Genomic DNA, 15,595 nt, shown 5'->3' on the forward strand with positions numbered 1-15,595 from the left:
ATATGATATAGGTGTAAAAGCACTATATTGGCGCCCAACTCGAGGCCCGAACTCCGATTTAGCGAAAGGAAAATTTTTTTCCCGTAGTCTGTCAGAATTTTTTCTTCTTGAGTCAAATTTTTCAAAATAAACGTGTGTAGCCGCCATTTTTGGGGGCTCCGCGTGGTAAAACTTATTGAACATTTAGCATTCTATGATAGTATTGTTAGCTTAGAGTAGGATTCTTTTATTTGTTTAGGCAACGTTGTTTTTGCATCATACTTTTATATTTTGCATTTATCTTTGCACTATTTTTTCTGTCTTGGCCACGTGCTCCGGTGTGCGCCATCAAGGGAGGGGTGTGCACCGTCAGGGGAGGGGGGTTGGTAGTACCCAGGGTGCCAGTTATATTAGGCCAGCACAGTTTCAGGTCCCTAGTGAAGTACATTCAGGTGTTAGTCAGGGGTCTGTGATAAGATGCAGTTCGCCGGTGGGGGATTATGACTTTGTCCCACCCAGTGCTATATATGGGGACCCCATTTCACGCGGTTCTTATGTGGCCCCTACCCCTGGGAAATCCCCGCCAGGCCATAGTGCTAAGGCTACACTTGAGTCCAGGGATCCTGTTATTTTGCCTCAGCCGGTATCTTCAGCCAGTCCTGTACTGGCACCCCAGGCCTTGGTCTTTGATTCCCCACCCACCCCTGGTCAGCAGCCCCACCCCTCTCCTGCTGGGGCCACAGGCCCCGCACCCCAGCCCTTGGGGGGTCAGCATGCCAGTCACCTGGGGGCCTCCTCAGTCCTGACGAATCCGTTTCCGGGGAACAATTATGTAGCTCCTAGTTCGGCCCAGCTCACTGATTTGCAAGTGCAGGGCTCTACAACGCAGACCTCTACGACCCAGGGACAGATTGTAGTGACATCTAGTGGGGGGACTTCCACCTCGGGGCAATTACACCAGTCACATGTCGACCCTGGCTATGCACATACCACGCCCTACCCCTTCCCGGGCTATCAAACTGTAGTTAACCCTGATGGAACCCCCTGGGGCCTGTTCGTACCTCAATCTAGGAGCCTTGGTTACCCTGCCCCTGCACCTGTGGTGCCGCCCCAGCCTTATTATTTTAGACAGGAGGGGGGAGGTAGAGTAGCTCTGGTTTACCCACAAATGTACGAGTCCTCTCCCAGGGAGACCGGGGTACACTTTCTTAATCCTAGCATACATGCTCATGCCCCACAGCAACCCAATGGCCCCCCACCCAGGGACCTTTCACCTGATTACGGGAGAACCCAGGCCCCCGCTGGGCCGCCCAGTTTGCTGACCCGGCAACATCGTCCAACCTTTGCATTACCTACCCAGCCCTTGCCCCACCCTGTTACCACTACCTCGCGCCGCACATTACGCAGTCACGGCGATAGGCCACCTGCGCCCCGTAGCAAGCCGAAGTACAAGGACCTGCGGTATGATGGCAAATCCAGCTGGAAGGCGTTCCTTCATAAGTTCGTGAGGCTCTCGCGCAGCCAGCAATGGACCAAGGCCGAGCAACATGACCAGTTCTGCTTTTTCCTGGAGGGCGCAGCCAGCGAGTATTATACTCTCCTACTGGAAGTCTGTCCCCGTCCACGGTTTAAGGACATCCTCAAGAAGTTTGACAAGCGCTTTGGTACCTCGGCTCCGGATCTCACCCACCAACTCAATTTCCAGTCTGCAACGCAGAACAGCGGTGAGTCCCTGAGAGAATGGGCAGATCGTGTGCTCACATTAGCCACACGAGCTTTCCCCCAGTTGCCAGACATTCACACCCAGGCCATCCCCCGCCTATGCTATGGGCGGAAGATGTTGACGCTGGCCTGCATGCGCTGGATGGCAGCCCTAAGACGGTCGAGGAGGCATTGGACAGAATGCAGTATTACCAACACTCGCGCCGCAGCAAGCCTCACCGGCATAAGACAGTGAGGGAGTTGACAGAGGAGGCCGCTTGGTCAGAGGGAGTGGAGGCAGACAGGAAGTCTAATGATGAGATTGCGAGCCGTGTATCTAAGCTAGAAGGAGCCCTGAGGGAGAAGAGAGACACCCCGCCTTGTCAGAGAGTAAAGAGGTGCAGGACTTGAGAGGACGGGTGTATCAACTGTAGATGGCCCTGAGGGCGGCCGGAGGGAAGCTTGAGGCCACCCCATCACCTATGAGTAAGAGTGGGGGTCCCAGGGAAAGTTTGTGCTACGGGTGCGGTGAAAGAGGACACTTCCGTCGGGAGTGCCCTTTGGATAATAGGCGTAGGTCAGATGGAGGGGTAGGTGGGGCAGAGAGACACCCCCCACCCAATCGAGGTGCCAATCCAGCAGAGGGGAACCGCGGAGGACCTAGGTTCAGGAATAGATCCTCCAGTGAGAATCGGCCTTCAGGAGCCGTGCGCATGCTGACCCCGGATAGAAGTACGGAGGCAGGAAGGCACCCAGTAGATGATAGAGTTCAGGGACAACCTACGGAGAAGTCAAGTTGTGACCAGCAAGCAGCTGAGGCCCGCTCTTGCATGAAGAGCGGGAAGGCACGTAGTGGGCTGAAGGTGAGATTTGAGCGGTCCAAGTCACCCGATCTGTTTTCTGATGATGAACCTGTGGTTCCGGGGAGGGGATTCTCAACTCCAACCGACCAGAGTCCTGAGCGTGTGCCGGATTTCAGTGTAGAGATTGCCGAGTTTAGGGAGACTGAGGTTGAGGTCATGGAGGACATTGAAGAGGACTGGATGCCCCAGTCCAGTGAGACGGCCGGGGAGGTAGAGGACCTGTGTGTAATGGTGGGGCAGGTACGCCCACAGACCAGTTACTCGGTTCCATTGAGGATCCAAGGGTTATCTATAGAGGCCGTGGCGGACACTGGGGCAGAGGTTAGTGTCCTAGGGAAGATGTTTTATGACCAGCTAGAACAAAAGCCCCCTATTAAAAGGCATGTTACCTTGCTGCAGGCAGGACACGGAGCGAGACTTAAGGGTTTTGTAGCAGGACCATTTGATTTTCGTGTGGGCCAGCGCACACTTAAGGTTGACCTGTATGTTGCTCCTCTCAAGGACCAGATGCTACTGGGGATGGACATCATGAGAGACCACGGTGCTCAGCTTGACCTGAGGCATGGGATACTGATTCTCGGCGGTGAGACAATTCAGATGACCTATGGACGGGGGAATGCTCGGACGGAAGCCAATGTGACTTTGGTGAGGAAGGTTCGAGTTCCTGCAGGCTCTGTAGTCATGTGCCCTTTTAGGCTAGAGAGAAGACTGTCAGATTACCTGGTTGTGCCAAGGATTGAGGACTTGTCGGATGCCTTACTCATGCCACATACGTATCACGCTGCGGGAGAGGCGTCCCTGGCTTGCTTAGTTAATGCGTCTGGAAAGGATGTGTCCTTGGAGGAGGGCAGTGTTATCGGAGAGGCAGTCGAGGCGGAGCCATACGTGCCGGTGCCCTATTTGATGAGGGAGGTGCGTAGCATGGCTGAGAGTGGGCCCGAGGGCACACCACCGGAAGTACCCACCCATTTGCAGGACCTGCTAGAACGATCCTCTGCGGAGTTGAGTGATGAGGAGCGGTCCCAACTTGCTAGCCTGCTGTCTGAGTTCCAAGATGTGTTTGCCCGGAGTGAGTTTGATTTTGGAAACTTCACTGCCCTTGAGCATGAGCTTGACACTGCAGATGCACCGCCAGTCAAGGAGAGGATGCGGCGTACTCCTGTGTTCTTTGCGGGTGAAGAAGAGGCGCACCTCAAAAAGATGCTTGACGCTGGAGTGATCCAGCCCTCCATGTCCGAGTGGGCTTCAGCGCCAGTCCTCATCCGTAAGAAGGACGGACAAGTCAGGTGGTGTCTCGACTACCGCCGGTTGAACAATGTCACCCGGAAGGATGTTTTTCCCCTTCCCCTCATTGATGAGTGCCTTGATACCCTCTCGGGAAATGTGTGGTTCTCGAAGCTAGACGCTAACTCCGCATTTCATCAAATTATGATCAGCCCCAAGGACAGAAAGAAAACTGCCTTCATTACCCGGTATGGCCTATTTGAGTTCCGGAGAATGGGGTTTGGTCTCTGTAATGCCCCTGCTACCTTCTCCCGGGCAATGAATTTAGTGTTACGCGGGCTGACCTGGAGTATCGTTCTGGCCTTCTTGGATGACGCCCTGGTGCTGGGGAGTGATTTTGATGACCACCTGGCTAACTTGCGACAGGTGTTCCAGCGATTCCGAGATTATGACTTGAAGTTCAAGCCCAAGAAGTGTGAGCTGTTCCGGCGCCGAGTGGAGTTTCTGGGAAGGCAGGTCAGTGGAACGGGAGTAGAGATGGGGGATGAATACATAGAGGCCGTGAAGCATTGGGAGACTCCCACTAATGTTAAGGAGGTGAAGCGGTTCCTAGGCTTCGCCAATTACCATAGAGGGTTTATTGCTGGCTTTGCTCAGATGGCACATCCCCTGTATAACATCACTGGCAAGAAACCCTTTGTTTGGGGACCTGAGCAGCAGACAGCCTTTGAGAACCTCCGGAGAGCCCTCACTTCACCCCCGGTACTGGCTCTGCCTACAGCCAATGATCAGTTTGTGCTGGACACAGATGCGTCTGCAGAAGCCATAGGAGCTGAGCTGTGCCAAGTTCAAGAGGGGCAGGAGCGAACCATAGCCTACGGGAGCCTCACCTTGTCCGCGGAGCAGAAAAAATACTGTACTACTCGGAAAGAGCTCCTGGCCGTCATCCGGTTCACACGCATGTATCGCCATTATCTACTAGGCCGGAGATTTATTGTAAATACGGACCACCATAGTCTCATCTGGTTGCTGAACTTTAGGTACCCCTAGGATCAACTAGCTCGTTGGTTGGAGGAGCTCAGCCAGTACAATATGGTCATCCAACATCGGCCCGGTAAGCGTCACGTGAATGCTGACGCGCTTTCTCGACCAACCATGTCTTCCAGATGTCAGGGGGTGGACTTCACTGTGAATCTTAGTGACTTGCCCTGCGGTGGATGTCGTAAGTGCACCAGAGCCCATCAATTGTGGAATGTATTTACTGATGAGGTAGACGATGTAGCCCCGCTTGCTAGGCCAGGAAGTTGGATTTACTCTCCTTTGCCGGAGGACGAGCTCGAGGGGACAGTAGATGGCCGTGCATCAGGAGAAGCCCAGCCATCGGTCAGTGAGATAGCCCTCGGATATGTATCTGGAGGACTTCTGGGACGGACTGGCGGTTTTCCCTATCCTGAGATTGACTCTGAGGGCGAGAGTAGCCCGGATGGACCTTGTAGGACCCATATCCGGATCAGCAGGTACCCTCAGTTCGCTTGCGTGATGGGAGTCTCTCCGGCGGACCTCGAAGGCCCGACGTCACTTTTAGGCCTCACCCCTAAGGAGATGAGTCTTAGCCAGTCTAATGACCCAGAGTTAGGCTTGATCTTGGATTGGTTGGAGGGAGAACTGGGACCAGATGAGGGCGAATTGTTTCTGACCAGCCCGGCTGTGAAACACTACTACATCAACAGGAATCTGTTATATCTGGATAGTGACAAAGTCCTTTGGAAAGAGATAGAGGAGGGGGGAGAGAAGAAAAGAGTTTTGATTGTGCCCCGTGACCTGAGACGAGAGGTACTGCGCCTTTGCCACGAGGTGCCGGCAGCTGGACACCAGGGAATCGAACGAACTAAAGCCAGGCTGAGGGAGCACTTCTTTTGGTACAGAATGATGAGAGAGGCTGAGAACTTTGTCAGTACTTGCGGCCCTTGTAGTAGAAACAAACGTCCCCAGCGCCACGCCAGGGCGGAGATGATTAAGTACCATGCTGGGGCACCCATGGAGAGGGTGCACCTGGACTTCTTAGGACCACTTCCACGGACTCCGAGGGGAAATGAGTATGTCTTGGTCATGGTAGACCAGTTCACAAAATGGGTGGAATGCATTCCCCTCCCTTCACAGACGGCCGAGGTTACAGCTACAGCCGCGGTAAATGAGTTCTTCGTTAGGTTTGGGTGCCCATTCCAGATCTTCACAGACCAAGGGCGTAATTTTGAGAGCAAGCTGTTCACGGCGGTGTGTGAACTCTTGGAGATCCACAAGGCCCGTACCACCCCTTATCGCCCGTCGGCTAACGGACAGGTTGAACGTTATAATCGGACTCTCATGGATGCTGTCAGATGCTATATTGACAAGGCCCAGGATTGTTGGGATGAGCATCTTGCACAGATAGCCGGGGCTCTGCGCTCTGCAGTGAACCGTAACTCTGGTTTCACCGCCAATAAACTGATGTTGGGCAGGGAAGTTAACACACCAGCCAGCTTAATGTACAGGCCTCCCCTTCAAGAGGATCCGGTGAATGTTGGTACTTATGTGACAGATCTAGAGGAGAGGATACAGTCGGCGCATGAGACCGCCCGCAGACGCTTGAACACCTCGGAAGAGCGGATGAAGAGGGATTTTGACATTAAGGCAGCCACCCGCCCCTTTGAGGAGGGTGACTTGGTATACCTGCTAGATACGGCGACTGTTAAGGGCAAGTGCCGGAAGTTGAGCCCATCCTGGAAGGGCCCAGGAATCATCCTCAAGAGGCTGTCACCTTACCTTTACCGTGTGAAGACTAAGACAGCTGTGATGGTGGCAAACCACGACCGCCTTAAGAAGTGTAACGACAGGGATATTCCCTTGTGGCTGGCCCGATATCGGGAGAAGTTCGTGAGTGGTTCACCATGTGATGTAAGATCTGATGAAGATTCCGAGGCGCAAGGTTCGACTTCTCAGGGAAAAAGAGCCATCGAGGGCCCAGTTGAAGGTGATAACTGTCGGCCTCAACCCGCTCGCCGCAGAGGACGTCCTCGGAAGCGGGGTAAGACTCCTGAGGAACCCTATTGAGGAGGAGACCGACCCCCGAGGCCCAGCCAGTCATCCTCTGATACCACAGAAAAGTCACCAGAAACATCCACAGATACCGAGCTCTATTGCCTCTGTCATCGTCCTGATGACGGAAAACTAATGGTCCAGTGTGACCAGTGCGACCGCTGGTACCACGGCTTGTGTGTGGGTGTCTCGCCGGAGGACGCCACCACTATGGACCAGTTCGTGTGTCCGACGTGTATGGGGGGAATATCTATTAATAGGGTCTTTTTGTTTTACAGAGATGACGATGATTACGATGAAGAAGAGGCCCCGCAGGCCCCCCCACCACCGGGGGCCGCGAGGAGGAGAGGTTCGAGAGGGCCAAGTTCGACTTGCCCGTTCCTGGGGTGCCTGGTGCGGACCCCACCATGAGAACTCATGTGACAGTGGCCCACCTACATCCAGTGTTCCGGAGGTCTGTGCCCCCTGAGGCGGGGGCCAGCCTCCGGTACCGCGTGCTTATGTGGATGGCTCACCACCTGCTGGGGGAAGGAGCCACTCCAGAGGACCTGGCGAGGGACGTCCCAACAGGTGAAGTGTTCCAGGAGCCCGCCGCCGGTGTTCCCAGCGATTTGAATCGGGCCATGGAGGCACTGTGCCGGTTCGTGGGGGAGGACCCCCCTCACCGATTTGCCCTGTTCGGTCGGCTACATCCCGCTCTCCTGTTACATTGGAGGGTACAGGCACATCTAGTTTCCCGGTTGGGCCCGGACCTAAGGAGGGCCTACCGGGAGCTGTGGAGCAACGAGACAGTCAGCGGACACCCATTGTCGCAGTACGGGATGTTTAGGCTCTTGCCACCCCCGCCCCCGGCTCCTTGCCATGAGGACTGGGATGCCCCTGATCCCCCAGTCCTGGGGAGCATCTGCCTGGAGGAGTCCGAGGACGAGGACGCCACTACCCCTCCAGAGAGCTTCAGACAGGAGGAGTCCGAGGACGATGAAGCGACTACCCCTCGAGAGAGCTTCAGACGGGAGGAGACCGAAGTAGATGAGGCAGCGACCCCGCCCGAGGAGGAGCCGGAGGACTATGGCCCAGACCCGACCTCGTCCGAGGATGAGCTGGTGGGCGCCTTGGAGCCCTGGGACCCCTGGGTTGCAGGAAGAGCGAGGGGAGTAGAGTTCTCTCCGGAGGGTACATAGCAGTAGACTACCCTCGCGGGTATGCTGGAGCCCGCCGGGTCCACATCTTGATCCTGGAGAGGGGTAGGTACGCGCCCTCCTATGTTCCCCCCAGACCCTGTTTCCTGGACGGTTAGTTGGCGTTTTCTATTGGGCGGAGGCCATCATGTCTTGTATGGCCCCATCTGCCCATATTCTGAACTCGTAAAAGTGAGGGCTGTTGATCCCAGTATAGATTGGGATGTTGATCCCAGTATTGATTGGGATGGGCGTTACGCGCCCCCTGGTGATGTGTTGGTTGTAAGTCCAGCTTAGTGGAGTGGACGGAGCCGGCCCACTGGTAGTGTGGGCCGAGTCCCTTCGAAGAAAACGGGGGGGAGTGTAGTGGTTGTCGACTACTCCAAGGACGAGTTACCTATGATGACGGGCTGTGACGTCACCTGGCGGGAGCCCGTGGCGAGGACCCCGATCACTCTTTGGACTGCTGCCTGAACGAGAACAAGCCGTATTCCAATACAGACCAAATCAGCTATGTATCGGTAAGTTCGGGGCAACCCACATATGATATAGGTGTAAAAACACTATAATTTTTATTCAACACATGCACACGCAGAATGATTAAGATTAAGGAGGGGAGGTTGGCATATAATTATTCATTCACGAAATAAAAATCTAACTGCATATTTTTCATTACCGAGAAAGAAAAATTGGTGTGTGAATCATGCAACAAGCTGATCAAAACTCATTTCACATCAATATTTAGAATTTAAATAATTAAGAACTCTCCTATGTGAGGGTATGAAGACTCTCTCTCCCACCTCTTTACATTCTTAATACATGCAGCATATAGAAATTTAATATAGCTAACTTAACTAAATGTCCCTCCCATTCCAATTCTCAAAAAATTATGATATAAAAACTTTTTAACTTGGTTCATTTGTTTTATTAATTCAAGAAAGATAAAATGACCTTCTGAAGAAAAAATTCTTTGACAACATATAAACCTGACATATGCATGTACACTCAAAATTGCAATTTCTTCACATGATGTCAATATTTTAATTGTATGACTTCTTACAATGACATTTCCTCTTCTCTCTCCAAAAACACAGTCTTCTGTTCTTAAAGTTCATGTTTATCTTTTCATTCATTTCCATCTTTTATATCTCCAGGATAAGTGTGTGGGTAAATTGTCACCAATAAGAATATCGTTTATGTGAATCCAGAAACAAAGAAGGTACCAGCTAAAATGAAAATGATATTTCAGTGAGTTTACCTTGTAATAAAAATGACTGAATGATGGAAAAATATTTTTGTTTGTACAATTTGACAGACAATGGGAGTTATTAATTCTAATAAACATTTCATTATGTTTCGATATGCATTTAGATTTTGCACAAATTCAAATACAGCTTTGAAACAGCATTTTGGTTTGATTTAAAATTATTAGCATCATCACCCCTGATATATAATTTCTTACTTGCACCTCTTCATTTTACCCGACCTGACCTTAAAAATGCACCCCTTTTTCTCTCTCTTTCTCTCTCTTTACTGATTCTATACAAGATTACTATTATAATGCTGGTAATGTCGTGAGCAATTTTTAAACATGTACTTTTCAAAATTGTAGGTTTACAATTCACATAGGTTTTCTTTTTATACCCCCGCTCCGAAGGAGAGGGGGTATACTGTTTTACCCTTGTGTGTCTGTCTGTCCGTCCGTCTGTCTGTCCGTCCGTCTGTCTGTCCGTCCGTAACAAAAATTTCTGTCGCATTTATCTCAGCAACTATTAATTGCAGATGCTTGAAATTTTAACACACTATTTGTATAGGCATGCCATATTGTGGAATATATTTTTGTACCAATCGGACGTCAACTTCCTGTTAAATGACGACTTTGCTTATTTTTTAACCAAAATTTTCAAACAAATTTTCGTCAAAGAATTCTCAGCAACTGTTTATCGCAGATGCTTGAAATTTTTACACAGTATTTGTATAGGCATGCCATATCGTGGGATATATTTTTGTACCAATCAGACGTCAACTTCCTGTTAAATGACGACTTTGCTTATTTTTTAACCAAAATTTTCAAACAAATTTTCGTCAAAGATTTCTCAGCAAATATTTATTGCAGATGCTTGAAATTTATACACAATATTTGTATAGGCATGCCATATCGTGGGATATATTTTTGTACCAATCGGCGTCAACTTCCTGTTAAATGACGACTGTTTATTTTTAGCCAAAATTTTCAAACAAATTTCCGTCAAAGATTTCTCAGCAACTATTTATCGCAGATGGTTGAAATTTTAACACACTATTTGTATAGGCATGCCATATTGTGGGATATATTTTTGTACCAATCAAACGTCAACTACCTGTTAAATGAGTACTTTGTTTATTTTAGCCAAAATTTTCAGACAAATTTTCCTCAAAGATTTCTCAGCAACTGTTTATCGCAGATGCTTGAAATTTTAACACACTATTTGTTTAGGCATGCTATATTGTGGGATATATTTCTGTACCAATCGGATGCCAGCTTTCTGTTAAATGTCGACTTTGCTTATTTTGCATATTCACATCAGAGCGGGGGTATCACTAGTGAGCATTGGCTCACAGATATCTTGTTTATGTAACGCCATACTCGTAAAACTCTCTGATGAAAGTTGAGAAACAGAACTGATTTCAATTTAATTGACTTTAATTTCATCAATTATAAGAAAAAAATATACATTACATCACACTTTTTGAGATGTCAGATAAACATGAACTAAAGCATAATTTAGCATCATAAAACCATATTTTTTTGTTAAAGGTGAAATATTTGAAGGCAGAAACTTGTTTATCTTTTTTAATTTTATTGTCAACTGCGTCAGAAAAGTATAACTACAAACACATTTTAACATTAATTGTTGGGATAAGAAAAATTATAGCATTTAGACATACAATGAGAAAAAAGTCAGAAAAAGATTTATTTCCCCTTAGCATAGATAAAATGTATTAAAAAAATTGGAAATTTAGGATAAAATCAAGCTGCGAAAATATATTCAACTTAACAGTAATTCTAGTTACTTCCATGTGCTTTTATTCACATAAAATATATAAAACTATCTTGCACAAATTTTAAAGAATTCAACGTTTTACAATAAAGTATGACATCACAGAACACTGGATCTACTTTAATCAATTTTAACAAGAAACCATTCATACATGAAGATGCTTTTTCTAATATAACTGTCTCTTAGAATGATCAGATTTATCATTATATCAATGATGAATTATTGTACTTATATGTTATTTACTTACATTTTCTTTAAGCCTCTCAAACAGTGTTATAATAGAAATAGTCTGAGTAATATAAAACGCTAGTAATTAAGGTTTTCCGCTCTCAGCGGAAAACCTTACTATTATTCTGAAAAATTTTCAAATTTCTTATTATTTTTTTTTCTTCTAGACGCCAACTTTGATCCTTAATATCTCGCTTGTTTGTTCACCGATTGTTTTGAAATTTTCAGGACTGATAACATGCCGCGTGATGTTGTCGTTGCATATTTTAGTTGAGGAAAATCATTATCCGGTTTTGAGTTATTCCCCTTTTAGTAAAATTTAACGACTTCTTTTGTCCAGGGGGTTTAGCTTTAACGATGACTGGCAGAGTCTCAAAGATGGGCTGGTTTGGAAGCTAATACATTGAATTTGTGCGAGATATATTTTATTTATAATTTAAATGTAAATAAAAGGGGTGGTATAGATGTTGAAACAAAGGTAAGAAAAAAAATCAAAGAAATTCGCGTATTTTCCGTGTTAGTTTTCTACCTGATAAAAATTTGTTATAACATGTATTGTAAAAGTTCTTGGTCTTACCCAGACCTTTCATTCGGTATACCGAAAAAGGGGCTGGCCCTTATAATTAGGGAGTTAGAGGCGTCCAAAGTTTCTTGTCAATAACTTAAAAAGGAATAAATATTTCTAGTGCATTATTGAAGCAAAGTTGTAAAGAAATTAATTTTGAATCCTTCTATAGTATTCAATTTAATGTTTTCGTAATTTATAGTCAGTATTTGCAGAAACAATTGTTGTCAGTTCGGTCCATTTTTGTGGGGGTGCGCACGTTTATGAGGTTATGAAAGGGCTTCTTGTAATGCACTAACTGATACATATAGCGCGCAAAAATAATTCCACATCAAATTCCCAAATGTTTTTATACATATGTACATTTTCATTTCATAAGATAAACCTCTTTGACCTTATTTTTGTTGTTTGTTTCATAATTATGCCCCTGTCTATATTTAGATGCATTACGAGACTCAGGTAACCGATCGATAGGAGAGTCGCTAGCTGTATTCAGGCCGTCGCCTAGACGACAGTGCATGTGGTTGTAGAGCTGGACGTACACGATTAACGCCCCACTGTGTTACTGTAACAGAGACATTTTGAATTGTTTCAGTACTGGGAGATGTGTTAATAAAATGGTTCCAATGCATGGTAATTAAACTCAACTTTTCTACAATACGTATACACGGCCGTCATATAAAGCACAATGTGTATTACTGACATGACAATTTAAACGAACGCGGGATTGCTCCTGATAGAACAATTCTTTTAAAGCAAAAAAAAAATTACTGATTTGCGATGGATATAATATAATTATCATCGTGGAGATGGTTTTAAAAAGTGAACTTAATATTCGTATACGATAATATTTGAATCCAAAGCCGCTAGTTTTAAGTTACATTTATTAGGGATATTAATTATGACTTGCCATGCGTTTCAGGTTTTTTACTTGCAAAGCATCTACAAACGAAAATACCAAACAACCTTCAGCAGCAACTTATAAATTATTTATTCCATACACAATTCTAAAGTGGTAATTAAATAAATTTTATAAATGCTTTATACTTGTATTCGCTATCTTCCATGGAAAAAAGTGGCATGGAAAAAATGTTGTTCAATGTTCATCAAATACGCTGTAGCCTTAGCAATCGAAAATAATTAACAAACTGTATATTGATAGATTGACATATCAACAAACATTCAGACCCGCATTGTGTTTTCTTACAAGTTCTATAAAACGTAGACCCAATGACTGAATTCTTTACCGTTTTCCGTCTGGGTTATTTTGAATCACGTGTGTACGTTATGTGTAGCTATATAGATGAACACTTTAAGTGTTTCAATTTTAAAAGAAATTGTGTACATGCAGAGCATTGCAATGCTAGGACAATAAAATTCCAACAATGTATATGGTGAGGCCGGTCAGACTGATACTGGTTCTGCTTGTTCTACAAATAGCGAATGTAAGACGAAGTATTTGGGTGTTATATTTTAAACAAACATCTTAAAAGCTTGCATTACTCAACAAAGTATTTATTGGGATCATTCTTAGTTACCTTAGCTGCATATATGTACCGCTCTGTCTGTATCCCGGAAAAATTGACTACCATCCGAAATTTTTCATACAAGGTCTACAGACTTGCAGCTAACATTACCTTTAAAAATACATTTTAGAATTTGCCGCTGTTTATAAATTCATTAAAAAGACGCGCAGAATCAAGTGGTTATATGGCGTTTGATATGGGATTTATGACGTCTATTTATATTGTTTTCATTAAAATTATTTCATTATTTCAAACTTGTGGGTGGAATGAAATCAGTTTCACATGTTATATGACATAAAGATGTCCTCTCCCCACTTTTTCTCGAAGCAACTATTTTTATAAAATTTACATAAAAAAAATTGAATTATCATGGAGTTGCCCCCCCCCCCCCCCATTTTGGTAGCATGTAAAAAAAATGGTATGAAAATCATGAAATTATGAGTGAAAATTTTGGAAAATTCAATTTTTTTTCTTTTTTTGCTTGTCAAGATTTGTTGGATGAATTTGCCCCTCCCCCCCCCCCCCCCCCCCCCCCCCACACATTCAAAAACGATGCTACGTGCTTGGAAATTACTCATTTCTTTATTCCCCTCTTTAATAATCAAAACAAACTAACAAACATAACCGATCCAGATAAATATAATTACATGTATCAAAAATAAACTTAAAAACAAACTACACATTCATCCTTCACCCACAATATTGCCTTTTCGATATTTGTCATCGTTGTAGACCCGAGTAACAATCTGTTAAGTAGGTGCTTGCACTAAAAAGAACCCCTTGCTGATCTACATTTTCATTATCGCATACAAAGAAAAAATATATATTTTGTTTTATTTTTGAATTTCTTTTGATGTAAAAAAAAGAAAGAAAAGAAATTGGTTCTCAGTCTCTCTTTATGCCTGTTTGTTAGCGGTTAATCCAAGTTCATTTTGAATATCCTTTTGTAATTTAAAAAATGCGATGTAAATTTTTTTCATGCAATATTTCGGATAAAGCAATGAAGAATTGTGTCTTGAAATTTTATTAGACCATAAAATTGTAAAATGCTAACATTAAAAATTGTGCCCGATTTCTTTCTTTTTTTAAGGTAAAACTTTATTGATTTAAAAAATGATTCTTTGAGACAAACAAATTGACATAATCAATAAGAGTTTGAAAATCTCTAACTGCAGGTCTGTAGCTTTTAGTCAGAAAAAGAATCGGATGGACGACCTAGGACACAGATCGTCCATCCGAATTTCTTGAAAATTGCCATTATTTTCGTACGCGGACGTAATACTCACCGAGACTAAATGGTTCGTATCTTAAGTTTTAAGTTTTAACTGCTTTGAAAGGTAATATTGGTTTTCTAATAATTATGAACATGAATAATTTAATTAAAATGGTTAAAATTACAGTAAAATTACCGGCATCGGTCTTCTCCGTGCGCGGATCTAGAAGGGGAAGGGTTCCAGACCCCCCCCCCCCCCCCCCAGCGAAATTTCTTTCAATTACGTGTACATTATAAACTTACCAAATATGCCTCGGACATCCCTTGGCAAACTCAAATAACCGTCTGACTTTTCAACCCCCACCCCGGAAAAATTTTCTGATCCGCGCATGTTCCCCCTCCTCAAAATACAAAATTATTCTTCAAAACCCCTTGTAAAATTTCCAGGATCTCCGCATATATACTAATAGATTCATTGGCGCTTGCGTTCGATAAAAATGCGTGTAAAACGTTTGCCAGTGGTCTTTTTACCATCGTACCGGGCATAACCACAGTCCCACTCTGTGAATAAAATGCAGCGAATCAAACTAGAGACAACGTGTTAAGATCTGTATTTGCTTATAAACATGTAGTATCATCGTGCAAAATGCACTGTTCAATTATAATTTTTTTTTTACTTTACTTGTAAAATTCAACATCTGTTTCGTAATTTTTTCTCACAGTTTATTTCTTACATAGTTCCTTTTTTAATTTAGTGATTGACACTTTTCAGACGTTATATGTGATTTCAAAGAGACAGAGTGTCATGTCTCAAGGACTGTTAATCTCTTAAAACAACATTGTGCAATTATCAGATTTTCATTTCTTGGACATCAAAGACTCATTGAGTTTATTTAATTATTTTATATCTGTGAACCTTTCGCTCAGCTTACTTATATCATTACCTGTTAATTGCAATTTATACTCATTGTTAAGATTCTTATAAATAGTTATGTACAATTG

At 44.8% G+C, this 15,595-nt stretch overlaps 1 protein-coding gene and 1 pseudogene across 1 annotated transcript; both read left to right on the forward strand.

The window, feature by feature from the left end:
- Positions 1-2,114: 2,114 nt before the first annotated feature.
- LOC128172061 (uncharacterized) lies at positions 2,115-4,817 on the forward strand. Its single transcript, XM_052837833.1, has one exon. The coding sequence runs from the start codon at positions 2,115-2,117 to the stop codon at positions 4,815-4,817; it is 2,703 nt and encodes a 900-aa protein (XP_052693793.1).
- A 42-nt stretch (positions 4,818-4,859) lies between these two features.
- Positions 4,860-8,023, forward strand: LOC128172062 (uncharacterized; annotated as a pseudogene).
- Positions 8,024-15,595: the final 7,572 nt, after the last annotated feature.

Source organism: Crassostrea angulata, chromosome 2, assembly GCF_025612915.1.
Source record: "Crassostrea angulata isolate pt1a10 chromosome 2, ASM2561291v2, whole genome shotgun sequence".
Classification (NCBI taxonomy): domain Eukaryota; kingdom Metazoa; phylum Mollusca; class Bivalvia; order Ostreida; family Ostreidae; genus Magallana; species Magallana angulata.